The 27,997-nt window shown below is 39.5% G+C and overlaps 2 protein-coding genes across 10 annotated transcripts in view; one reads left to right on the plus strand and one right to left on the minus strand.

The window, feature by feature from the left end:
* Tex10 (testis expressed 10) overlaps nucleotides 1–13,047 on the plus strand; it is a 46,009-nt gene extending 32,962 nt beyond the window's left edge. For both annotated transcript variants that reach the window (XM_076845759.2, XM_076845760.2), the window contains 4 exons: nucleotides 5,242–5,322; nucleotides 6,975–7,156; nucleotides 11,486–11,696; nucleotides 12,826–13,047. In XM_076845759.2, coding sequence (XP_076701874.1) covers nucleotides 5,242–5,322; nucleotides 6,975–7,156; nucleotides 11,486–11,696; nucleotides 12,826–12,939 — 588 coding nt within the window. In that variant the 3' untranslated portion in view covers nucleotides 12,940–13,047. The remainder of the gene's footprint in view (nucleotides 1–5,241; nucleotides 5,323–6,974; nucleotides 7,157–11,485; nucleotides 11,697–12,825) is intronic.
* The window catches only part of Invs (inversin), a 169,056-nt gene that overhangs the window by 19,807 nt on the left and 121,252 nt on the right, over nucleotides 1–27,997 (minus strand). For 2 of the 8 annotated variants that reach the window (XM_076845753.2, XM_076845758.2), the window contains 4 exons: nucleotides 22,037–22,733; nucleotides 17,972–18,201; nucleotides 17,060–17,134; nucleotides 12,953–14,433 (listed from right to left, as the gene is read on the minus strand). In XM_076845753.2, coding sequence (XP_076701868.2) covers nucleotides 14,327–14,433; nucleotides 17,060–17,134; nucleotides 17,972–18,201; nucleotides 22,037–22,733 — 1,109 coding nt within the window. In that variant the 3' untranslated portion in view covers nucleotides 12,953–14,326. The other 6 variants (XM_076845755.2, XM_076845754.2, XM_076845757.2 and 3 more) reach the window with 6 other exon arrangements.

Below are 27,997 nucleotides of genomic sequence, written 5' to 3' on the forward strand. Positions count from 1 at the left end.
GTTCTTCCTGGCCACTAAAGAACTCATACAACTGTATGATTGTATGATCTTTCTTTTAAAAACAGTAATTAACAGGGGAGGATCCCAAATAGAGATTTCCTTTCCAGGCCCAGCAAATAATTTTAAGGTTAACTGTCATTTGTAAGATATTGAATGGTTGTTTTGTTTTGGTTGCTCAGACTCAGGGCCTCATGCTTGCTAAGCACATGTGCTATCTGGGCTACCTTACAAACTCCCAAAGTTTCTTTTTTTTTTTTTTTTTTTTTTGGTACTTGGAATTGATCTTAGGGCAACCTGCATGCTAGGCAAGTACTCTCCCATTGAGCTACATCTCTAGCTCTTTTTATTTTGAGGCAGGGTTTCATTAAGTTGCTCAGGCTAGTCTTGAACTTTCTCTCCTCCTGCCTTAGCCTCCCGAGTCACTGGGATTATAGGCGTGTGCCACCACACTGGCTAAGAATACTTTTTAACATGAATAAACTCTGAAAAAATGGTCATACAAAGTAACAAACAGTTTTAAGAAATAACAGTATTTTCAGTATTTTTTAAATCTGTCTCTCTCTCTCTTGTTTTTTTGGTATGAGGGCTTGAACCCAGGGGCACTTAACCACTGAACCACATCCCCTCCCCTTTTTTGTATTTTATTTAGGGACAAGGTCTCACTGCATTGCTGAGGCTGTCTTTGAACTCACCATCCTCCTGCCTCAGCCTCTCTAGCTACAATTATAGGTGTGCACCACCATACCTGGCTCTGTTCTTCATTTAGAGTAACGTTATATGTATTTATACTTTTTTATAGTTTCACCATAAATTTATATAACTTCAAATTTTATTGTTTCGTTTTACATGTTACTGAACTTTTTTTAAAAAAATATTTTTTAGTTGTCAATGGACCTTTATTTTATTTATTTATATGTGGTGCTGAGAATCGAACCCAGTGCCTCACACATGGTAGGCAAGCACTCTACCACTGAGCTACAAACCCAGCCCCCATGTTACTGAACTGTTAAAAAATAAAAAATACCTTTTTAGTAATTTGCTTTTATTCATTCAACACACTAAGAGAGTTATGTTAATGTGTCAAGTAGTTCATTCTTTTTCAGTGGTGTATGGTATTTCATTGCAAAATAGGAATTTATTGTCTTTCATATTTTGAGTATTTTTAGATTTTCATTTTTTTTTCTACTTTTGGCATCAAGGGCATCCCCTTTTATCTTTCATTGCTCTTTAACTTAACACAGTCTACCTCCAAATTACACTATCCTACTTTATGTAATACTGGAATATATAAGGATAGATAAATAATGATAAATAAGGTCATTCTTACTTGTGTTTCTCTGTATGTACTGTGTTTTCATTTCTCTAATTTCTTTCTCTGCATTTTTAAAAACATTTTCTTTTTATCCTTCTTAAATTTTTTATATGGAGCTTTTGTTGTACCTAAATGTTACTTTTACATTTTCTTGGCTTATATTTGCTTAATGTTTTGTTGGCTTATAGTTTATTGTGTTAAGGAAAATAGGTGTTGTGTCCCCTTCTTCTAGGTCTCTTAATTAACATGTGTTAAGACTATTTTGCTTTCAATGTCATTTTTTTAAAGCATTTTTTTGTGTTTTAGAAAATTATTATGTCTTCAGGTCACTAATCTTTTTCATAGTATTCAGCTGCTTTTATATGCAACCAGTGAATTTTTAAAATTTCTTAAATTTATTTATTTTATGGTACTGAGGATTGAACCTAGGGGCACTCTAACCACTATATTCCTAGCGCTTTTTATTTTATTTTATTGAGATGAGGTCTTACTTAAGTTGCTGAGGCTGGCCTAAAACTTGATATTGTCCTGTTTTAGCTTCCCTAGTAGTTAGAATTACAGGTGTGTGCTACTGCAGCTGGCCCAACCAATGAATTTTAAATTTCACATTTTTTTAATGTCAAGAACTTTTTCTTAAATCTTTTGCTTTTCTTTTGGTGTTACATTTGCTTAAGATAGTTATAAAAATTGTTTTAAGGTTCTTGGTTCTATCAGTCATTTATGTAGATTTATTTTTCTCCTGGTTATGTTTTGGGGTGTACATCTTGACATGTTCAGAAGTTTTTGAGTAGATATTGAATAGTGGAAATTTGCTATTTTTGAGTTGGAAAATTTTGTTGTTCTTAGGCTATTTGCTTTTTTTTTTTTTTGGTGGTCATGCTGTTTGAGAAGTATCAGCTTGGGCCTTTTGAATCTTGGTTTTTAGTTTGATTGGTGTGGCTTATTAGGACAAGTGGCCTTTATTAACATAAGGCTCATTAAACTGTGGCTTCTGACCCAGTTTTGGTTGTTCCTGTTTTTATACCATCCTTGATCTAAGTGTGTACGTTCTTTTAACATGAAAGAAAGAATATGTGACAGAGCTGTACATGGCCTACAAAACTTAAAATACTATTTGGCTTTTTATAGGAAAATATTTGCCAACTTTTGTTCTTGGGCTCATTTAGCCCTGCTTTGTGTTCTCTGAGCATCTTCTCAATGACCTGGGTGTTCTAGGAAGACCCTCCATTTTCCCTGGTTAGTACTCAGACATCTCTGTGGCCTGTTTGAGCTTTAGGAATTGTTCGTTTTCTGCCCCTGCATGTTCTTTGCCTGGTGTCCTGGAGACATGCCTTGTGCATTCACAGCTTTGTATTCAGCAGAATACCTAAAGAGACTGGAATTCTCTTTACTTTCAGGTTCTTTTGAATCCAAATTCTAGTTGTCAACAGCTCTCTCAAAGTCCTTGCCCTGTCTTGCCTACATTAGGGAGCCTTCCACACTTTGCTTGGGTTCCTCCTCAAAGTGCCTTCAGCAGAGGCCAATATAATAAATCACTGTATTTACAACTTTAGTGTTGCTCTTTGTCTAAAGTTTGAAAACATTTGTTTTCTATATTCAGTTTTCTGTCTACATGTTCTGGTTTATAACATTTTTATGTGACGTCACTGAAACAAGTAGATTAGGAAAGTCCCAGATTTTCAAAAAGAAAGAAATTGTTCTTGGTCAGTAAGATACTGCAGCACACAGGTAAGTCTTTAGCTGAATAGAATTTTGACTTAGGAGTCAGGGTGCTGCTCCTGACTATACTGTTGACTTCTACATACTAGAACATTGGTTGCTTTCTGTGTAGCAGTTTGGCCTCTTTTTTTAAAAGTTAACACATTTTAGATCTAAAACTTTAAAAGCCTGTTTTATTTTGTAACTTATTTTAATATTTAACCTTTACCAGTTATTAAATTATACTTTTGGCTACTTAGCACTTGCCCACTTTAATCTTAGCCTCCAGGACTTGAAGTCATATGTTCATTTCAGGTTTTCTGCTTTCCTTTCTCTCTTATGTCAGAGTAGAATATGGCAAAACAGTTCTACATGGAATAATGAAGAATGGTAGATAGAAACCAAATGGATTTCTGTCCTGCTTAGTGGACAGCAATCAGGAATTCACCATCTCAGGGTTCATTCTGGTTGTCTTTTGTTCCTTCCTTATACCTGTTTTCTCTGATAGTGAGAATCTTATCTCCTGCAGTACTGACTTGATCATTTCTTCTGTTTGTAATCCATCTCTTTGTTGTCCCTTCGACCCTTCTCTCTTCACTCCACTTGGACTCTGGCTCTTGGGGGCAGTCTGTCCCTATTCATACATAACCTGGTCTGAGCCACCTCTACTTTCTCACCAGAGTTCACTAGCTCAGCCACACCCACTGACTTTAGAACTGAATTGTTCAAGGAGGGAAAAGATCAGACATTTATGATTAATGGACACTTTTCAAATGTGATTTATCTTTTATTGATGGCAGTATTCACCATGCTTACTTTGAAGCAGGAAGAAGGCATTGGAAAATTTTTCTTCTATTGCTAAATAAAATTTCCATTTAAAAACTTTTGAGTAGTTTCAAACTCTCTAAGAAATATAATGTATAGAGCTATTGAACTTTTCTCTCCTATTTTAAGAAATCCATACATAACAAATATAGGTTGGGAGTATAGCTCAGTGGTAGAATGTGTGCCTAATGTACAGAAGACCCTGGGTTTAATTTCTGGCACCAGAAACAAAGACCCTACCACCACCACCACCACCACATACATGCACATCATGTTTTTTTTTTTTTTTTTAATATTGTTTTAGTTGCAGGTGGACACAATATTTTTATTTTATTTATATGTGGTGCTAAGGATCAAACCCAGGGTCTAACACGTGATAGGCGAGTGCTCTGCCTCTGAGTCACAACCTCAGTCCCCATTTGAGGGTGATTTACAGTTCTCTTGAACCTAGGTGGACCAGTTTCTGCCTAGGGTGATATTCCTCCTTTCATCAGTATGTTTGTCTCTCCCTACAATTTTTCTACATAGTTCACCTCTGGTACTATGTGCCATCAGGTTCTAGAGTCTATGTTATGACTGAAATCTATGAAAGACTTGGTGCCATTCTTGGCTTTCTGTTTTCTTTATGACTTAAAAAGTTTAAAGTATTTTTGGGGTGTGGTTCCTACCTCCCTTCTTTTCCTATAGATTTCTCCTATTTTTACCTTTGGAGAATAGGAAGTCAGGGTTATGATGAAATTGAACAGAATATATCCTGTGGAGTGCCGTCCTCATGTTTTATTCAAAAATTAGAAATTTGAAGTGCTCAGAAATAAGAAACTTCTTAAGCCTGATGTGACTTTCAAAAAAGTTTTGGATTTTGGAATCTGAAGTGTTTTCAGATTTTAGAAATTTTGGATTTTGAATATTTCCATAGATTTCACTCCATAAGAGCCAAATATGCAAATATTCCAAAATCTGAAAAACTCTAAACTCTGAAACATTTTTTTGGTCCTGGACATTTTCAGCCTGTATTTGTATTTTCTGTATTATGAGTATTTTTCTGTGGTACAGTTTTTTCCACCAAATGGCAAGAAGTTTTGTTAGCCCTTCCTGTATATTATTCATATCTTTCTATTGTAGCAACTTGTTTTAAGCTACTTGAAAATTGTGAGAATAGAAAATTGTCTCATTCTTCCATTCCTGTGACACCTAACCTAGTTCAGTGCTTAAGTACATGTTTAATAGATGAATGGGGAAAATTAGCCTATATATGAGGTCTGATTGACATTTGTATCTTCAGAGTCATTTTTTAATACCTGTTTCCCATTATTATGTAGAGCAAATAGGTTAAAAAAAAATCTGTTGAACTTGTTTCTTACCTAAAATGTTAAGATTTGGTTACTGGTTTTCTCTTTTTCTGACAGGCAGTTTGTCACAGTTTGTTGGTTATCCCTGCCCGGAGTCAGAGCTTTGACATCCTGCAAAGTGCCATCAGTAAGCATTTGGTAAATATCCTTAAATTTTTTTTTCTCTTAAAAAATAAAACCAATTCAGTAGCTAAGATTTGAGTTTGTCAAAGTTGAAAGAGACAGTGTTTGGAATTCTAAGCTTAAGGATAGCATTGCCTCTAACAGCATTATACAATTTCTGAGAACTGAGAAATCCTGTTATTTCTAGATGTTACTAAGTAATTCTGTGACCTTGGGAGAAATTCCTTCTTTTCCTTTCTTCATCTATAAAATGAGGGTCCATAACATTATACTTTAGTTCTCTTTTGATTTGTGATGCTCTTGTAATTTGCATGTGCATGGTTTTTGTGTATTAGGAACCTAGCAGATAGACCAGAGTCTGTGTTCCACTTAGGTAGTTTGGGTTCTAAGTCTTGGTCCCTGGGAGCAGTGTGATCAGTATTGAGACTGACTTCACTTACCCATGGGTGTCTTTTGTCCCTATTAGTATTAACTCAGAGAAGGCATATCTCCTTTGTTGCTTTTAGTTTGCTACAACTTTGATCTTTAGTTTTTTTATAATGTGTTATAGTGCAAGGGAGAATTCTCAAATTTTATCTTCCTAAAAACTCACTTGTTTTTGTAATTTTATAGGCACATCCATAACCCCCTTTTTCTCCTTCAAAATATTATTTCTCTTGAATTAGAACAGGGTAATTCTTTGAATTCCTGGTACTTTCTTTTTTTTCTTCCTGCTATCAAACTTGCAATTCTTATACCTTGTATCATCAAAGATGCCTACCATTTTTTTTTTCCTGTTGCCACCTCAGAGGGTTATGCTTTCCTTTGACTATATTCATTATCCTAGTAAAAGATCAATATGCCAGCCAGACTTGGTCACCATTTTCAGACAGCCTAATGGAGGAGATTAAGACATCAGAATTTTCAGGCTTTTAAAATGATTACGTTATAGTAGTTTTCAGGAGATTGAAATCATGTTTCTGTACAGTTACAAGTTAGATTTTACCTTTATGACAGTGTAGTCTAGGTGAATGAACATACCATAATGAGCCTTATTTGGCCTTCCAGGGTTTCTTGACTGCAAAGCAGTCAAGTGTTATGTATAATAATATCTTATATCCACTCCTCTAATGGTATTTTCTTTTTATCTGAATGGCTAAATCAGAAGGCAGGAGAAGGCTAAATGTAAAATGAACTCTCTACATTTAATTACCTGGAATGGAGTGTGGTACCAAATTCCAAGAGTTTTCTAGTTGGTAAAGTCAAAAGTTTTTAACTGTGATTATTGATGTCAAGATTTTCTTTGGATGCATGAAATAATCCTTTTAAATAATGTTTTGATGAGCAGTAGACTTTGTAACATGGAAGATTTTAGGTTTTGTCATAAAGGGGAGGCAGTGGATTTCATTAATCATATTTCTTAGGCTCAGTGGTAGAACAGTTGTCTAGCACAGTTGAGGCCCTGGCTTCCATCCCTAGTGCTGCTCATTCTCTTTTCAAAGTTATTTGACAATTAAATTCTCAAAGGGAAACATGACCTTTGGGTGCAGCAGGTGGTGTATGTTTTGTGTATACTAGTTTTTAGTAGAAGCGTTATAAGTTTGATATTCCAGTTAACAGATTTTGGTTTTATTTGGGTGATGGGTACTTCTGTAAAGAGGTAATTAATCTCATTTTTCTCTGCTTAGGTTGGGTTGACTGTAATTCCAGACAGCACGGCCGGCTGTGTTTTTGGTGTTATCTGTAAGCTCCTGGATCATACGTGTGTAGTTAGTGAAACTCTACTGCCATTTCTGGCTTCTTGTTGCTACAGTCTTCTTTATTTTCTGCTCACTCTAGAGAAAGGGGAAGCAGAACATCTAAAAAAGAGGTAATAGTTTTTTTGTGTGTTTGTTTTGTTTTTTAACCTTAAGTTTTTCCTTTTCTGCCTTTCTCCCCAGATAAATAGAGAGGGTGAACTAAATTAGATTTTAGAAATACCGTAAATTCTCTTTTAGAGAGTTTGTGTAAATCTAGCCTGTCTTTGCTTTGTTCTTTCATGAATCCTCTGTGTGTTGTAGTGAGAATTCTTAGTTTTTTGATTTTCTTTTATAAATTTTATAAGTTAGATGGCATTATAAAGTTTCTTGAGCACTTTCCCTTATTAACATTGCTGTGGGTCTAGTAAGATAAAAAAAATTCTATTCTTAAGAGGATGGGCTATTACTACAAGCCTTTGTATTTTGTTTTGGGCTTCATTAGAGCTTCCACAGTGGAATATAAAATTCTTGGATTTATGAAAACTGTTCTAAGATGCTAGTGATTTTAATTAGCCAGTACTTTTGCTCTTAGGTAATATTCAAGCTAGACTTTGTAGGATAGTTTGTAAATTCCACTTCAGTTTAAAAACTGTTCCCTTGTTTATATTCTTATACTTAATAAGATTCATTGTAGAAGGTTATTTTTTAAAATTTGGCAAGTGAACAAATAGGAGAAAATAAGTTCTTTAACTTGCTGCTAACATTTTGATGTGTGCCTTTTTGGGGTGTGTGTGTCTCTCTCTCAATTTTTGTTCATTTATTTATTTTTGGTATTGGGAATTGAACTTATTGGCACTTTACCATTGGGCACATCCCCAGTCCTCATTTTTGAGACAAGGTCTCGTCAAGTTGCTGAAGCTAGCCTCAAACTTGAGATCTTCCTGCTTTCACCTCCCAAGTTGCTGGGATTTATAGGCATACACCACTGAGCTCGGCTTTTTAAACATTTAAATGCCATGAAAATGTATCGTACATACTGATTGTATAACACACCTATATACTTTAAAAGAGTATACTGAGTCTTTTTTTAACTGACCCCCTAGGTTTAGAAACAGAATATCATCAATACATTCAGTTTCATGCATCCTCCACAGTTATATTTCTCTTCTGCCCCCACCCCTAATCACTTTTGTGTTAACTTTTTGACTTTAAAAAGAAACGGTATTTATAAGAATCACATGTATACGTATTTTACGGGGAGGAGTTCTGATTCAGTGTTACTTGTGAGATTTCATATTTCATTCAGTTCCCCCCCCCCCCACTAGGGGTCAGTCAGTTTCTCAGAAGGGTCAGATATTAAATATTTTAAATATTTTATTTTATGGGCCGTGTCTCAACACTGCTGGTAATGTGAAAACTGCAGTGGATAGTATGCAGAGCAATGAATGTGACTATGTCTTAATTAAATTTACAGAGGCTGTTGGCTGGGTTTGGTTTTGGCAGTCATCACCTGACTGCTATACAGTATTTTGTTTTATTAATGTACCATAATTTACCCATTTTACTATCTATGCTCATTGATTTTTTTTAGTGTGTGTGTTATAAAGAAAATGTGTATTTCACTGTAAATACACTATAAATTGACATAATAAACATAGATTTGATATCATTCTCATCATCAGACTTTGTCTGATGGATCAAGAAAAGTTTTTATAAATCTCAAGGAACTTCTCAAGGTTCTAAAGATTTTATAAGATCTTTACTTATGCACTGTGTATATGTCGTTTGTCACTTTCTGTCACTTGAAATACAAGCACCTTTATTAAACACTGTCATCTGATGTTTCATAGATCTTTTGTACTTTCTTAGAGAAGAGTAGCCTGCTTTGACTTTATGTGGCAGAATGCAACTTGTTGGCCTGTTGAAAGTGCCCAGTTTTATATGGATATTGGCCAAGTTGTTAATACCCCTGGACCCCAAGATGGCATTAGTCAGAAGAATGTGCTTGTAGCCAGAGTCTAAAATACTTAAAATTCCCTTTACCATTGAAGAAGGTATTTGTAAGATCACAAAAGGTAAGAGTGCCCAAATGACCGAGAACCTTTGGTTTTACAAATACTGGCCAAAAAGTCAGGCTTCACTAATTTTAAATTGTTCAGAACTTTTCACCAAACCTTTGTTACTAATGAAAAAATTTGTTGTTATTCTGAGCCCTCTTAGTTTGTAGGTTAGTAATCTTAAATTTTTATTTTCTCTTCAACTTTGTGTTATAAGTTGGGATTTGTCCTACTGTACATTGTAATTTATCCTGCTGGAGACTTGGTGTGCTACTTCATTCTGAAGACTAGTTTTTTCTTCTTCACCCTGGAAACTTCTGTTGTTAGTTCTTGATTATTGTCTCCTCCCGTGTTTCTCTTCAGTTCTTTCAAAAACTACTTTTACTTGTAGAGAGCGTCTCATTCTGCCTTTGCTCTTAACAGTTTCCGCTTTGCTAATTCTTTTAGCTTTCCCTTTGAGCATTTCTTTCATCTAATATTGTTCAGTTTTCTTTTGAATTTGTTTCTAGTTTGGATTTTTGCTATTCTTGTTTGCTTAATGGTTTATTGGTTAAAGCTCATCAGTTTGTTCTTTATCTTTTTTTCCTCTGCTGTGGGGAATTCTCCCTCAATTTGGAGAACAAGTGGGGCTCTGGAGATTGTCTTTCACAAGGTTGAACTAACTCCTGTGTCTTGGGTTTTATACCTTTTCTGTAAATGTGCCTTTTAAAGAGTTTTGGAGGTTTGTGGAGGCCTTCCCATGGGATAGTTGAACACTTGGATTTTCCTGGCTTCCCACTGCATGTAGGGAGCCCAGTTCAAGCTCTCTGCCTGCTATAATTGGGGTCTGAACCGAGCTTCCAACACTATTGACTGGAAAATTCTATCCCCAAAGTAGAAAATGAATGCAGTCTTGTGCTACATAATGAGGTTTCTCTCATTGAGACCTGTGTATGCAGCAGTGGTCCTCTAAGATGTGGAGCTGAAAAATCCCTATCACCTAGTGACACTGTAGCCATTGCAAGTAACATTGTGATGCAGCACATACTTTTCATTTGTGGTGATACTGGTATAAGCAAACCTACTGCACTGCCATGGTTTAAAAGTATAGTATGTACAATTGTGTACAGTATAATACTTCATAATAGATAGCTATGTTACTGGTTTATGTTTAGAGAACATTCCTATTTAAAAAAAAAAACTAAAACAGTATGCTGGCAGCAGCCTCATTTTTCTTGTGTTTTTTCATCCATCTCTGGATTGCATTCAACATTGGACCATTACAGGAGTAACTTGTAAATATCTAAGGGCAGGTATTATAAATTCAGTTGGAACCAAAGTAGCTTCCTCTGTTCTTCTTCCCTAGATGGTATGATCTTTACCTCTATGCCTGTACCTCAGTATTAGCTATGTCTACAGTCTGGCTTACTCTTTTCTCCCTGCATGTAGCTTTGCTAGCCTGACTGCATCAGTTAATGGACTGAATAAGTGCCCTTTAAGTAAGGGGGTCTGTTTACCTAGAGTGGATTCCTTATCCGCCTAAGTTGTCATTGCCATATGTGAAGTCAGGAAAGTTAGTCGTATGGTGAAGGGCCCGGTCCACCTAGACCTAGAGGGTAGTAAGCTTCTCTTAAAAAAGATTGGAGACTGGGAAGGTTGTGCACTTTTGAACAGAAACTGCAACAGACTAAGGTCAGAGCCTTTAGCAGTCTGTGGACTCGTCCCTTCAAATAGATGTTGCTCCATTTAATTGACACTCTTCTAGAATGTGGTTAGACTAACTACAAGTTCATATGTCTCTACCATAAAACTTTTTTGCTCTTGCTCTATAAAGATATGAAGAGAACAATGATGTTTGTTGACATTTGGATTTACCATTTCTGGCCTTCCATGATGTATTGTTGGCAGTAATGGTCCCCTCACTGGCTGCTTTGTGAAATCTATTTTGGTTCCTGATGAGCACCCTATCCCCCATAAATCTGCTCCCTCCTAAGAAATTAAACAAGTTCAGAATCTAGGTCATAGACTTAAAGTTTTGTGTATTTCTTTTCTTCTTCTTCTTCTTCTTCTTCTTCTTCTTCTTTTTTTTAAACCAGTGGGGCATTTTTATTCTTCTGATGTCTTTTACACTGTATAGCAGTTGAATAGTGTCCAGTGTTAGATACTGGGGCTTCAAGAATGTCTTGTTAAATCCAGGAAAGTGCTGGTTGCTAAGCTTCCTGGAACCCACAAAATAGGTGAGAACAGCTAATTCTTCATTGAATTTATATTTACTTAGTTCTGATTAAACCCAGTTCTTATTTATGATGGTTTGTGGTGTTTTATCAAGAAGTGCTAATCTCTTAAAAGACCATTTCAATTTTTGGGAATGTGAAAGGGACACTTTTTCTGTGTTGGCTCACTGACTGACTTCTTTCTTGATAGGGACAAGTTGTGGGGGGCCTGTGTCTCCATCCTGGCTCTCCTGCCTCGAGTTCTCAGGTTGATGCTGCAGAGCCTGCGTGTGAACAGAGTTGGGCCTGAGGAGCTGCCTGTTGTGGGCCAGCTACTTCGCCTGCTGCTTCAACACGCACCCCTCAGGACTCACATGTTGACCAATGCCATCTTGGTACAGCAGATCATCAAAAATATCACGGTAAGAAGCATAACAAGAGTAGGTTCATGGGACAGGTAAGGGTGGGGTTCCTGCACCTGGATTGGCTTCTGTAGTTAAGCCCAGTGTGGTGATTGCTTAGGGCTTCCCTGCTGTACAGCACCTGACTGGGACTTAACTAGTACTTTAAGCCTTAAAAGTACACACACTTAATGAAGGTGGCACCAGGAAGTTTCCAAAAAGGTAGGGTCATCAGAGTCATTCCTACTTGGACTCTGTTATTTAACTGGGATCATTTGGCAGTTTTTTCCCCTCTTACCTGAACAGGCTTGTTTTCTTGTCTGTCAGAAATGGAAGTAATGTCATTTTTTGTGTGCCTTTGGGTTTTGGTGACCATAAATGAGATTATCCAAGTACCGTATTTAGTTTACCTGACATTTTTTTTCTCACTAAATGTTAGCCGACATTAAGGAAATTCTTTAGTAGCAACTTAAGGCTGATTTCTAATCATTTAGTTCATTGGATAGGAGGAGATAGTAATCAGTTCTGCCTCCTTGGTGGTTCTTGCCTTTAGCTACATCTATTTGGGAGGTAGTTTTATCTTCTAGGGTTCCTTTTGTGTTTTTGTTTAAGAGAGTTAAAAGGTGTTTTGCAGAGGTGTTTGGGGTTTATTCATTGAGACATACAATCTGTTGTATTTTGGAGTAGTGTTTGTAGGAGTAATGGAAATAGCAATGGCATAATTCAGAACCCGTAGAAAGAAAGAAAAGTCAAGAATTTGAATTATTCCCATATGGGAGAATCAGCCTACCTCTTGATAGACAGAAATTGTCAGAATTATTCTCAGTTGTTGTTAATGCAAGATCATGAGACACTAGATGACAAAGGGAGGGAATCACAGGTATAGGAGTGGTTCATGGTGAAATTTCATTAGTTCTCAGCATATACAGTAGGAAATAGGCTAATAAACCAGTAATACCTGAGGACATAACTGACTAGGAATTTTCAAGGTCTGTGTTAATGCCCAATTAGTAGTTCCTTTTTTTTTTTTTTTAATTTTATAGGTGGGGGATACTGTTGGCTAGACTTTGAGAAATCATGTTTTGGTGTGAAAAGTACTATAAGGTGACTTTTAATATAATTCTCAAATTACTCTTGTTTTTCTCTGCAGACACTGAAGAGTGGAAGTGCTCAGGAGCAGTGGCTTACAGACCTACATTATTGCTTCAGTGTGTATATCACTGGGCATCCCCAAGGGCCCAACGCGTTAAGTACAGTGTATTGAAGAGGCGTTGTGGTACCTGCTGTTTGAAATTGTTTATTCACATCTATCTTATTTTGAAGAGAAACTGATGTAATAAATGTTTGTCATTAAAGCTAAACTTTTAAAGAAGTTTTTGAACCTTCCTTTGCAAAGCAATGTTTGTGAATTCCCATTGAAGCTCGGGCTGGCTTCTGGATTAGTACATATACACGAGATGCCTGGTTACAGGTAGAAATAACATTTTGCATTTCAGAGGAACTGAATATTTACAGAATAGAAGTATAGTACCTTCGATTATTTATCAACATACTAGCAAAAGTGTTGTGATCCCAATGAGGTCAATCTCATTCTTAATTTTGAAAATAATAATTATTAAATTAAAAATTGAGGTAATTAAATTAAGTAAACACATGATAATGATCTTAACAAAAGTGACTAAAAAAAGCCATGAACTCTAATTTTGTGCTTCCTCTCTGCATCCCCACAGCAGTTTTTACCCTATAAAATGTGAAAGAGCCCAGTAACCAGATTTCATTTATATCAGGTGTTCCTCGAGCTAGAATGTGTGTTGTTTTCCCTGCCAGCAATAGAAGGCATTTTGAGAAGCTTGTTCACCTCTGTAAGTTGGTCAGAAAGTACAAGTGGGATGTCGAGTCCTGAGTTGGCACCTTGGTACATGAGATCTGGCTTATAAACCCTACCTGACTGACTCCTTGATCCTGACAGGCTGGTGGTGCTAGGCAGTGAGGCGGCCATTCAGAGAGGACATGGCCCCAACCTGTGGCCTTCAGAAACGAACATGGGAACTGGAAAATGTAAGGAGTCAACAGAATGTACTTAGTTCTTTTTTTATGAAGTTTCTAAATGCAAACACTAGGATATAATTCTGATATAAAATTTAGGACTGATAATGTTGGAGTAATAGGAGGTGGTATCTATCAGAAAGTTTGTTTTAGTAGATTCCAGGCAAGTAGTAAGATGAAGATGGCTGCTGTGGGTGTAGAGAGGGAGACAGGTTCCCCGTCTCATTTAGGTTTATCACTTGAACCAGGAAACGAGGCCTGTAGTAGCTAGCTGTTAGAAATCCCAGCCCGGCAGCCCCTGCAGTGCTCACCAGCCTAGTTTTTACTTACGTTACTGATAATTATCAATTCTCATTTCTAGCTATGCTGTGATGAAGGCACACAGCTGGGAAGTATGCATGGACATAGTCCTGGTCCTCTCAGTATAGGCTGAGATGATTTACAAATTAGCACTTGTAGAGCAAACGCTGGATATTTTCTTTCGGTTATGACATTTTCAAGGTAATAAGGCTTTAGGCATGGATATTAAAGTTTTCCCAAAATGTAAAACAGTCCATCAACAGAGAATCAGAACTGCATAGCTAGTCACCTTTCTCCACGGGCCATCAAAGCTTTGGTTTGTTTTTTGATTTTGCAGCTGATTGCAGGTTATAAGAAAAGTTCTTCGATCTTCCACTGTTCTCAAGGAGATGTATGCATTGCAAATTGCTCACTGTTAAAAACAAATACCAGATAAATAGTCAAGTTAATTTTAGTGCTGAAGGGAAGACTTCCTTGATGCTAAGGGAAAAGAATTTAAGTTTGTGCTATCCCTGGAGCCAAATAAGTTGATGGGCCAGTGTACTTCAGAGGCAGGGTGATCACTGGCTTGCATTTCTCCTCCTCTCAAAAATATGGAACATTTCTTGAAGGAAGCACCTGCATTGGGAGGGAACAGGTGTTTTAAGGAGCTGGGACTGGAACTTTTGGTCTTAAGTCCCCCTGGAATAATTAGTGTTCTCTCATTGTGTCTCATGACACAGTGCATCCTTACTCATATTCATGTACCATCTTTTCGTTCCCTTTCCTTTTTGTTTCAGAAGATTTGAAACCTATTCATATTCCTGAAGGTTAATAGACTGATAGACTAATAGGCATATCAAACTCAAAATGGATTTTAAGAGGACTTTTTATGACTTTGAAATAACAAATTTGTAGGCTGCCACATTCAGAAAACATAACTGACAAATGAGATACTGAGAACTCATGGTTGGGAGACTTTGCTGCAGTCATATTGCTATATTTTGCTCTTAACCCTGGGAAAATAAAAGCAAATATGAGGGGTAAGTTTTAAAAAGTATAGAACATGTCTTTATTTTTCTCTCCTGGTTTTACAACTGCAACAAAATTATTTTTAAATGAATTAACGGCTTTTGGAACTCCTGTATTTTTGACTACCCTCAATATAACTGAAATTATCACCTGCATACCCCTGTACAAGATGGCAGAATATACTGTAACTGGATGTAGGGCAGTAGCCTGCAGAGACTGCATTTTGATATGTTTTTCTGTTTCTTCCTTTTTGAAGTGGTAGAAGAATTATAAAGCTTAAGCATGGCATCTCCCCAAGCCAGAGGGCAGGAACAACATATTCAGTCATCAAATAGTTAACCATCTACAATGCACCAAGTAATTTTCTGGAAGTGAACAGAACATAGGCAAAATCAGAAAATTCCTAGCCCTATTGCATTCTCAAGGCAAAAAAGTGATTTAAAAAAAATTTTTTTTTGGTGCTGAATATCAAACCTAGTGCTTCATGCATGCTAGGCAAGAGTTCTACCCATTGAGTCACATCCCCAGCCCTGAACTAACATTTTTAATTCAAAGTGAAGACCAAAGTTAATGTTCTCTCTTTTGGTTTAATTTGTTACTTGATTATAAAATTCACAAACTTGTGTATATATCCAAGTCACACTCACTTTATGGATATTATTTCATTTATAGACATGTTTTCTATATAAAACAGACTATAGCTAAACTGTACCTAGTAGCTCTGCTTGACCAGCTTCATTAACTGGTTGATGCTTCATGTAGGTGGGTTTAGCCTTGACAAAACCTATGTTCCTTCCAAGTTCAGGGTAGGGAAAGATTCTCTTTACTCGTGTCTGATTTCAAACCAGTCAGAAATGTGTGTAGGACAAACAAGATGCTTATTATGTATAGTCCTAAGAAACCATTAAGATGCTTTGAATTTGTTTACTCTATACCCTCACTAAAAACCTTTCATATGCATTCGTTGTTTAAGGATTTCTGGCAGAACAGGATTTGTTTTTCTCTTAAGTCAGTTAAAACTGATCTGATTATCTTTACTAATATTATATAGATGAAACTTTCTGGTAGTTCTGACAGTTCTGTGGAAATATTCTTCAGTCAAGAAAAAAGAAGGCCTTTTTACATAGAACTGTGAGGTCTGATTACTTTGAAAGTTTTTACTATCCCACCCACCACTTCCCTGATCAGCCTGCCTGGGTTACATGAGTTACCTAACTTATTAAAGGTTTGGCAGTAATTACTCTGTCCCCCCCACCTCCAGATTTTCCCCTCATCAAAATCTAAATGAATGCTAAAGTTCATGCTGACAGTCATTGTTCACCTTCCCAGCTGCACTCTGTTCTTGCAGGATGACTGTGTGGATCAGGGTCAGGGCCATGGGTTGCCATAGCCACTGTGAGATACACTGGACCTGGCATTAGCTGCTGACAGCACTGAACTTATCACCCATTTTTAATGCTGGCGTGAAGGAAGGGGCACTAAGTAAAACTCTTGTCTTGTGGCTGCAAAGAAAGCTACTGAGCTCTCGAATGAAAGTGTACCTTTGAACCTGAGTGCAGTGTCCTGTTTATGGTGTTCCCACTTTTGGCAAGGAAATGGAGGATCTTCTTGACACCAAATGGGCCAAGGACTTCCAACATTGATTTGAAGAAAGTATTTTTGTAATATGAAAAAGTATGTAAAAATGATTAGTGATAGCTACCATTTATTGTTTCTGCTGAAGGTAATGTTAATAGCTTTTAGTTGTGAAAATAATTTGCCTCGGGCTGGGGATATAGCTCAGTTGGTAGAGTGCTTGCCTCACATGCACAAGGCTCTGGGTTCTATCCTCTGCACACAAAAAAATAGTAATTTGCCTCATAGAGACATATATTGGCTGTGATAATCCCATAAAAGGGGGATAAGAAAACTGCATTCTTGAAATGACTTTGGAAACCCTGGCCACCTCTCCTAATGTCTCCTGTATTTGAGAATGAAACAAGAAAAACCCTTCACATGTTCTCTCCCCCTGCTTCATGATGCCTCACCTGAATTGAGATGCAGAGCAGGAGGGGCTCTGGAAAGTCTTGTAGGATGATGTACTTTTCCTTCCAGAGAACAACCTGAAATCAACCAACAACAGTCATCTATCTTTGAAATTATGAATTCCTTATTGAGGAAAGGGCTTGAGCTACCAAGATACAGTAGGTATGGCATGGAAGTGCAGATTGTTTCTTATCTGAAATGTTTGGGAGCAGCAGCTTTACAGATTTAGGGGCAATTGCATAGACTTTACTGGATTGGCATTCCTAATCTCTGATCCCAAGTCTGAAATTTTGGGCTGCTCAATCTGTATCATGTAGGTTCAGAGCCAAAACCTGAGATTTTGTTGCATGAACTACACAAGATCTTTGTAAAGGTGCTTGGCTTTTCTGGTAGGGAGTTAGCCAGAACTGTTCTCTGCTAAGTTTATTTGGATGAGCTCTTTCCAGAACTAAAAATGCATCTGTTTACAGCAATTTATCTGCTGAACAAGTATTCACTATAGTGGATGGGTCTCAGGCATTCCATAGATGAGCAACCCTATACTACTATAACATAGGAAAGGTCAAGGCAGGGCAGACAAGGTATGAGTCTGGAGTTGTCCCAGTGGGTAATGTAAGTTGGGGAATACTCGAGCAGAGCTCTGGAGAGGTTCAAAGGATGAGACTGTCAACCAGGGAGCCTAGTGAAGAATCTTTTGGAAGGCTCTCTGAGCTGTGATGCTAGCTAGAATGCCTCATGAGACCAAGTAGGACCCAGAATTGCTGGGAGGCAATAAATGGGGTGCTAAAATTTTATGCTCAGAAGTAGAATAAGGAAGCTTTCTCATTGGTGGTGTGCCCAGTGTAATTAAATCCTATTTCAGATTCTCCCGTGGCACTCAGGTGGTATACTACATAGCCCAGAAGGACATTTACCATAGATCTGCTTGAGCACTGAGTGCCTGGTAGACTTGGTGCCTGAGATGCCCTTGGATGGGCTCTTGGGAACCCTGATGACTGCCACAGTCTTTGGGAGCTTTACTTCCAGTTCTCTTCTCCAAACCTGGAGGAGCAATGATGTGCACTCACGGCTCCATTTGTGCCCGTCTCCAGCTCCAGGCTGCTTCCTGTGCAGCAGGTGGGACAGGTGCTTTCTGAGCCGGTAGCTGGTGGGGCCGGAGGAGAGGAGAGGCTTAAGGTCACAGTATAAAGAAGAGCAAACTTCTTTCAGCTTCCTAGAGGCTTTAGGAACAGTACTTGTGAAACTCCTGATTTCAAAGGTGGCATATTGAATTTGAGTTCTATCTCCCCAACATGAAATACTAATTGAACTAGGATTTATCAGATGAGTCTTTGCCCTCAGGGAGAAACACTATGCAAAAACTAGGAGCTGGGCACATGGGGACAGATGTGATGGTTTGGTAGGCTTCCCAGGCTGCCGTGCACTGTGCTGTGTGTAGGAGCTTCCCAGGCAGAGGAGGGCACTCTGGGCAGCAGAATCAGCATAGACGGACATGAGGCTGGCTGCACTGTGGAAGGAGCCAGCATCTGTTGAAGGCCTGCTGCATTCCAGGCACCCTCCCTGTGATTTAAGGGGCTGTGAGGCAGACCTTCCAAGGTTCAGAAAAGCAGAGTAACTTACAGAAGGTGACGACATGGCTAGAGCCAGCAGAAACCAGCATTCTGAATCAGTACTATCTGGCCCAACTGCCAAACACTGCTAAGGACTTTGTCTGATTTCCATACATAATGGAGGGACTCACAAAGGGTTAAAGAAGAGTGGCAGCCAAGTGCAATGGTACATGCCTATAAAGCCAGTGATGTGGGAAGCTGGGGCAGGAGAATAAGTTTAAGCCCAACCTGGGCAACTTCGGGAGACCCTGTCTCCAAACATAAAAAGGCTGGGGACGCAGCTCAGCGGTAACTGGGTTCAATCTGCAGGACCAAAAAAAAAAAAAAAAAAAAAAAGTGGCAAAGGTAAAAGCTGCTTTTTTACTAAGAACATTCCGCTGGGGAGTGGAGCTTGGAGTGGGGAAACATGGGCAGAGGAATGATGGCAGTATTTACATCTAGTCTTTACTTGATGGTTTTTATCCCATGTGTACCCAAACTTACTGACAAGCGCAACTGTTTGGAACCCTGTGAGGGAGAGCTGCATCCGTGTACTGCATCAACTACTCCCAGCGAGCCTAGAGGAGCAGCAGGCCCATGCATGATGCTAGGACACACCACACGGGAGAGAGTCTTCTCAAGCCTGCTAAATATTTGCAGTGCTTGGTGCAGCCCTGCCTCCTTTACCAAAGGCTGATTTCAGCAACCAACATGGTTCTTCCTTTCTTTTCCTGGAAAGTGACAAATCATAGTGTCCTTCAAGTAGAATATGTCCCACCTATCTAAATGGCTAGTATTAGAGAACTATAGAGATGGGGCACTGCTGTTCCATAGTGGTTTCTTACGTTAGAGATGCTGGGTGTCTCCTCACCCTCGGCGCTTTGGGGAGGTCCAGGTACTGGTTGAGACTGTGGACACAGCTCCCCCGATCAGCTCTGGTATGGAGATGGATCGGCATCTAGGAAACTCTTAAGGTTCTTGGGGGCAGAGGAACAGGCCTCATTCTCCCTCCTTCAGGAGAACAGATGCCCCTGGACTGTGGGAAATTCAAACATGCCCCATAGTCCATGGGGTCAGGGCTCTTCCTGCTGTCTAGTCTATCCTTGCTTCTTTATCTCAGAATATGCTGGAGAGAGCGGACAGAAAGGGGCTTCCACATATTAGGTGATGTTTTAAACAGCAGCTTTCCAGCTTAGCCTGTCCAGTACCTGATTTTAGTTTTTACAATAGTCAAGTCTTAATTGGTAATAAAACTTCACACTTAATTTTCAGACTAGGTTTCATTTTCTTGAGGTCCAAGGTCAATCTGCTCACCCATTGATGCCTATTTTCCAGTTCACTTTCTCGGTCCTTTTCATGTCTCCTATAAAGACAATCCATTCATTGAACACTAAGTGCCACGACCTATCCCCTACGCTGTCCCTCACCATTCCTTGTTTTGGTGTCAGACACACAGTTCCAGGACAGCACTTTGGGGTCCTATAGTTAAAATGGAAAATATAGTTAAAATATAATAGAATCAACAAAAGTGTTTTCACCTTCCAGATCTGGTACTCCACAACATGGGGCATCCCAGAGGCCCTTTGGGAGTTGATGTTTCTGAGAATTACACAATGGTGCAGCCGGAGGGGGCCTGGGTAATTGCCCCTCCAGATGGGCACACCAGACTATGAGCCCACTGTTTCTGTGAGGAATGACTGAAGGCTCATTTGCTAGTCTGGATACTTACTGACAGGACCTGTCAGCTCCTGACTCTTCAAAGAAGTCAAAGAACAGTCTGGGAGGGAGACATTTCAACTAGGGAGCAGCTGTGGGGCCTGGGGAGGCAAACCTTGCCAGCTTGTTTAGATCCCAGGTGTCAGCCAAAATACTTAACAAAAAGTCCCTCCTGATGGTAGTGCATGTCCTAGTGTAGCTTCCCAAGGAGGGGAGCAACAGACGTTCCCTTCTGCAGCTTCAGAGGGAGACTCGACCCAAAGTCAGCATTGGCACCTACTAGCTCTATAGTGTTAAGTTGATTAACCTCTTTGTGCTTCGGTTTCCTCATCTGTGGAATGTGGACAAAAATAGGAACTACCTCAGAGGGTTAATTGTGAGAATGGAATTAATATCTATAAAACTACTTTGAACAGTACTTGCACAAGTGCCCAATAAATGTTAAATAACTACTAGTATTAACAATGGCAGATATAACAGCATCACCCTGCGCTGGGACTGAACCCTCGGTGTGTGTGAGCACCTCCAGGCAGCCCTTCTCTAGCCTGCTCTCAGGTAAGGAGCAGGAGGCTAGCCTCCACTGCCACCATCTTGACCACAGCAAGAACTCACTTTAATGTCAGGGGAAGGCCCTCCAGTGTGAGTCAAACGGAGATTCAAATGCTGGATCTGCACCACAAACACAGCTCATTTTTCCTGAATGGTTTGCTTATCTAAAATACAGAAACCCCCATGTCTGTCATGATGGCCTTCTGGTATGGCTGGGAGCTCCCATGTGCTTAAACAGATATGAGTACACATTATTGCAAGCTAGACCAGATCGGCCAGCTCTGGGTCAGGCATTCTTTGGTGTGATATTCCCATTGGCCTCTCCTGGGACCTCCCACAAATCCATCTTGCTCTCTTCTTTCTCAGCCAATAGTAGTGTTCTCTGGGCCTCTTCCTTTTTCTCTGGGCGAGGGCCTGGAGACTTGGCACACTGGACTTGTAGAGATTCACTTGCTTTACCACACCATCAATCTTCCTCTCCTCAGAGATGGAGGACATGTAACTCCCACCAGTCAGCGATGGACTAGCCCTTCCCTGGTCACTGTCATCACTGTAAGGCCTAATATGGACTGAAGCCCAGAGGGGGCCTACAGTGTGAAGGAGATTATGAGACAAGTGGAAACTTGTAGCAAAGGACCTTTGTGGTCCTCTGGAGGGGTGTCTGTCTCTATCATACTGGGACACTGCCCCAGCCTCTTAGGATAGCCTCCATCCCAACTCCCAGCATCTAACCTGTACTGAGCTTGTAGATGCTCAAACACGTTTACATAATAAATTTCAGACACTTCACTATATCCAAACCTTGGTTTAGGTATTTGGACTAATTTAAAAAAAAAAAATATGTGTGTAGTGCTAAGTGCTTTAGAATTCACAAAGCACACATTATTTCATTCCAGTAACCTACCATATAAACAGGATAGGTGCAGCAACTGTTAAATCCTGTTTTATTGATGAGGAAACTGAGGATCAGGGAGGCCAAGTAGTATGTAAATTACTAGGATATACATGTGTGAATTTCATGTCCACCTCCATAAAATTGGCCTTTCAATGCCCTCACATGGAATTCACTGAAAAATATCAAAGCACAGGAAAAACCAAAGAGGTGGCAGCCCTTCACACTCCTACCTTCGCCAGGCGCGCTGGATGATGGCGGCTGCCTTGTTCTTTTTGCGAAATAGCTCTTTCCTAGTCCTTTCTCTCTGGATTATCTGCAGTCGGAGCTCTACAGGGAGAAGGTCAATATTCACACTCTGCCCAGAGAGGGGTCCAGATGCTGGATCAATGTCCTTAGATACCTGAACATCCTCAGACAGGGTAGGTGTCCCCAGTTTCCTGGCTCCTGACCTCATCTCCTCTGTGCTCTGTGGCAAATCTGAATAGACCCCTCCTGGGAGCTTGTCCTGTGTCACTCTGTTTCTTGGTGTGCGATGGTGGAGAGGATTCTGCCCAGCATGAACAACCTCCCCCTTGGCACTGCCAGGCCGGCTGGAACCAGCCGGGGAGCACCTTCCTCTGAGCTCTTGAAGGCGCCTTTTCTGGGGGGTATTTCTGGCCTTGGGGGCTGCATCATGCCGCCTGCAGGGCTTCCGGTGGCCGTCCTGCTGTGGAAGGTCCTCTCCTTTCTCATCAGGCCCTGCCACCCTGATACAAGAGGGCTGCTTCAGTGCGCCTTTGCCCCTTTCACACCGCTGCTCACCAGCCGTCTCGCCTCTGGTCTTCTCAAGCGAGGAGACTCCCAGACGCCTGTGTCCCTCACTGTCTTCACTGGGTTTGTTGTGGACACAGGCAGAGTGGCCTTTAGAATGTTGTTCCCTGGATGTTTCTTGGAGAGACAAAAAGGGGAAGAATATTTTTTGTCTAAAATTTACTATATAATAGGGCAATTCTAGTTTTCCATGGGAATTTGAAACCAAAGTTTCTATGCCCAATGTGGATTTGGTATTTGTTCTTTTTTTTTTTTTTATTTGATTTTTTACTGTTCAGATGGTTTAACAATTTCAAACACAGTGATTCCCATAAATTTTAAAAGGAATTTATGAAAAGTTTGTATTCTATTACTTCTACTTTTAAACACATCCGACACTTCTAAATATCTCCGAGGACTAGATATTTCACATAAGAACCTGTCCACTGTGCACACAGCACTGGTAAATAAAACTGCACATGTAGCAATGGTTATAATAGGAAGTATCTTTTAATAGGACCATTTTGTCCTTGAACATTTCCTCTTCACTTCTTTTTACTTACAGTCCAGTGGACAAGTACAGACATATGCATGGTACTTATTTATTCTTAATCCATAGGAAATAACATATAAAATCTGGTCTCAGGATATGATATTCCAGGATGCCTCATAACGGCAAAGACAATATTGGTTTAGTGTGACATGTTCTCAACAGGATGCACAAAAGGGTCCTCTGAAAATGGCTTCATGGTCTGAAACTGTAATGTGCTCAGGGGCACAAGCTACCATGAGCAAAATGGAATGAACATATAGCAAGATCAGATCTCCCAGGATTTATTGTACACACACCAATTGATTAAACATACAAAATAAATTAAAAATATTAGAAAAGAATAAATATATTTGAAAAAGAACTAAGCATAAAATGTAAACCAAAAAACAATTTCAAAGTAAAAAAGCAGTGAGGGAACTTCTGCTTCTGTAATGGCAGAAGGGAGAAGTGCTCTCCAATGAAGACAACAGAAATATTGTACAGAATGTTACCAACAATCCATAGGAAGGAACTGTGGAGCTAACAAGGCAGAAAAAATGAAGAACCAAGATTCAGAAGATCTCAGCAACCTGGACTGTTGAGCAAGGCATTTGGGGGTACATATCTCAAGGTCTGGGGGACAAAACATGCAGACCAGAACCTGCTAACTGCGCTCTTTTGGATTGGGACTCAAGAAGGCTGTGCCATAGAAGCAAAGGTGATCCTTGCAGGACTGAAGCCAGCTTCGCATCATCTCCATTCTTGGAACTGGATTGGGGTGACTGGAGACTGCTAGTGCTCCTACCTTCCAGAAGCCAATGTGAAGAAATTAATATCATCCAAGGCATCAAATTATTTCTATGGTTTTTTTTATATTTAATGTTTGACACTCAATGAAAAATATATGGGCTCATAAGAAGACAAGACAACAGAGAAAAGGAGAGAGAGGGAGAGAATGAGAATGAATAATAAACAGGTTATCCAATTAATATGTTCAGAAAAGGACTTCAAAATAACTATTCTTAGGTGCAAAACAACAAACTATGCTACTCTTCATGTAAGAAAGAAATGAAGGTAAGAAATACCCATGTGTGCTTACTTGTGCAAAAGTAATATAGATAGCATAAACCAGCAATGAAAGAGACTGGTTTTCTATGTGGGTAGTGTGGGAAAGGAGTGGAAAGTAATTAAAACAAGATACCATCATGCACTTAGTAAAATGGCAAAAACCCAAAACACTGACAGTAGCAAATGCTGGTATTGGAATGCTGCAATTCCAAATGCTGGAATGTGGAGCCGCAGGAACTTCATTTATTACTGATTGAAGTGAAAAATGATTCAGCCACTTTGAAAGAGAGTTTGGGAGTTTTTCTGCAAAGCTAACACACTCTCATCACAAGATCTAGCAATTATATTCCTTAGTCTTTACCCAAAAGAGTTAAAAACTTTTGTACACACAATCTGCACAGGGATGTTTAGAGGAGCTTTAATACTTAATGGCCCAAATTTTGTGGCAGCCAAGATGTTTTTCAAAAGATGTATGGATAAATATACCGTGGCACCTCCAGACAATGGAATATTACACAACACTAAAAAAAGAAATGAGCTGTCAAGCTATGAAAAGACATGGAGGAACATTACTAAACAAAATAAGGCAATCTGAAAATATCACATGCTGTATGATTCAAACGATCTGATGATCTGTAAAAGGAAAAATTTTGGACACAATGAAAAAGATCAATTGTCAGGGGTTAGGGGAGAGAGGGAGTAACGAGTATGTGGAACACAGAGACCTTTCTGCATAGTGAAATTACTATGTAAAATACTGTAATGGCAGATCCATGCATTATATACTTGCTTTATCTTAGGTTGAGATGTGTCTGAGGTGCCCAAGTGAGGACATAAGTTAAATAACTGAATATGCATGACTGGAACAGAGAGATCAGGAAATCTTCAGTGCAAAAGTGGTAAGTGAATTTGCTGCCTCAGCCACTGTACATGTACCAAGCATAAGGACCCACTTTACTCACACCAATCACACCCACCAGTTCTGACTGTCCATATGGTTCAGAATAAGGAAAAACAAGGATTGGCCCAGTGAGTTTTTCCTCAGACTCTCCTGAAAAGCACAGTGACTCAAAAGCAACTTTATCTCACCACCTCCCACAAGCAATCTGCTACCAAGTCACCTCAATTCTACTCTTCAGACCATCCTTGACTCTCACTGTGCTGCTGCTGTGTTAGTGCAGACCATGCCTGGCCCCTCCAATACTCCCCCTCAGCCAGTGATCTTCCTAAACATGACACCAGATACCTCCCCACATCATGGGTTGCGCCTTGTTTTGATTAGGCTGACCCTGGATGCTCTGCAAAGACCCTCCACTCTAACATTCTCTGTCTGTGAGACTGGATGGAGGAGAAAAAGAAGTGGTAGTTACTTCCTGTGTCTGGATTCTTGCTGGGACACCCACCGTCAAGGTATATACTCCTGATCCCTGGTCAGTTAAGCAGATACACCCCTTCCTATGGGGTCAAATACAATGTGAATTGGAATGTCCTTTGTCCACTGATGTTGGGGTTTTCTGGGAATACCATGCTAGAGAGGCTGCAGTCAATGTCAGACTTGATTCCTAGAAGCACCTTCCTATTTTCCTTTGCACGGTGGGCTTTTAGGCAGGTGGTGAGGATAAAGCCTGTCCATGGGACTGGAGCTTCTGTCCCTTAGATTCAAATTGGTCTTATTAACCTCCCATCCTTCATCTGTTCCTCAAAGTCTGGATTCCTGGCTGTTTTGAGACCCTGTTTGCATTTTTGAATCTGGTTCTTTGCTAAAGTCCATTATTCAGGGTGTCACTTCCTGCCCCCAAATGAGTGAGAAGCTCCCCTGCCTCAGAGTTGTTCTAAAACAGAAACTTTCAAAGTTTTTGAAAATGATCTACATCATGAAATAAACCTTTCATTGAGTCTCAATGTGCTCAAATACATGCACATACACACACACACACACACACACACACACAAACACACTCACACATATATGCACTGTACTTTGATATTTTCTACCAGCAGAACAGAAATACTTTAGTCTGGTCCAATCCATTAAATTCATTTCACGAGCTATCCATGGCTTGAAATCTCTGTAAATGAATCCAGCAGATCACCTTGAGGAAGTTGAGTATCCGTGAAAAGGACAAAAGGAATGGCCACTAGAAACTGAAACAGCATGTTTTTTTCAGGATGTGGGACACACTATTAGAATGTCCTCAGGTCCAGAGTAGATCTGATTGGCCTTGCAGTGTAACTATCTCAAAGTGTTTATAATAAGGATAATAGGAATCACCCTTACCCTGTGTTATTGTAAAGAAGCCTGAAATCACCCTCGCCTCCCAGTCTGTACAGAGTAGGATTAGGAAGTTCAGCACTGTCTGTTTGAAGTTACAGGGATTAAGTGTGACCCTTGGGGTGGAGGGAAACTCCATGTAACCAGCGTTGTGCTCACTGCAGTAGGAAAGACGCTCATGGCAAGACCTTTAACCTTAATTGATAATTTAGTAGAGCTGGCACATAGTGTGGCCTCTAAAACATATCTATTTGATGAATATACACATAAGTAATTTAGAGTTTGAGTAGAAGCAAATCTTGGTTATAAAAATAGAATTCTGAAAAGAATAGATTAAAAACATGACTAGACCTTATAAATACTTTTTGTCTTATGTTTAACGACCTTTCTTCTCTGAATCTCCAGTACCTACTTAGTATCATTCAACTATAAATTCAACAAATATTTATTTCTCGTGTGCTAGACACCCTTTAAGGCGCTAGGGATATAGAAGTAAGAGACATATTGTGTTGCCTCCTATGACAGATTGCTTAACTTTTCCCCATGCTATGTGTATGTGTATGTGCCTTTGTGGTAACGTTGGTACATATGCCATCCAGAGGTAAGACTATTTCTTCATTCCCTTGAACGTGGGCTGGTGTTGTGACTTCCTCTGATCAACGGAACGAGGTAGAAATGATGTAAAATTTCTGGAGTCTAGGCCTCAAAAGGCCTTGCAGTTTCTGCCTTCTCTCTGAACGCTGCTCTGAGAACAGTATGTAAAGAGGATGCTCTAACCTACTGGAGAGTGAAGGGCCACAGGAGAACTGCAGCAGCCGTAAGTGAGCCCAGGTGACCCAGCAGAGGAACTGCTCAGCTGACGCACAGCAAACTGCGGTTCTTTGAGGTTACTTAGTGTTGGGGGTGGGTTTTTATTATGCCACAAAAGATGACCAACACAGAAATTGATACCTTGAAAAAACATGTATTGTCCCAACAAAACTCCCTGACAGTGACTTTGGGATTGTTTGGTGAGCAGAAGCTGGGAGGTCGATGAAGAGACTTAGTGAAGCCGGGAAACAGAATGGAAATTGCTATTGGAGTCTGGGGAGAGGTGAACCATGTTATCCAGTGGCAGAATAACCGCAAAACTATTACCTGCAGTTATATAGAAAATAGAAGATATCCTAATGACCTTGCAGATATGGATCAGGAGACTTCCTACTGGAATGATGAAGAAAATATCAACTATTTTTTAAGTTGCAGATGACAAGAGAAAGAGATAAAGAACGAATTGCTCAGTTTGCAAATAGGTTAGAGAAAATAGTAGGAATCAGGATGTTCCAGGTTAGAAAATAAAAAATAAAACTGTTGAACATTTTGATTTTTTCCAGTCAGCAAAAGAGTCTCATAATGGGATAAGGCCTCAGAGTAAAGACTGCATCAAGAGTGTGGCTATGCAAGCCTTTATTAAGACCTCAAAATATTTAAGGTGGTGCATAGTAGGCCTTCTGAGCTAGACTAAAGAATTTTGAAAGAATTTCCAGGGTG

Source organism: Callospermophilus lateralis, chromosome 2, assembly GCF_048772815.1.
Source record: "Callospermophilus lateralis isolate mCalLat2 chromosome 2, mCalLat2.hap1, whole genome shotgun sequence".
Lineage (NCBI taxonomy): Eukaryota > Metazoa > Chordata > Mammalia > Rodentia > Sciuridae > Callospermophilus > Callospermophilus lateralis.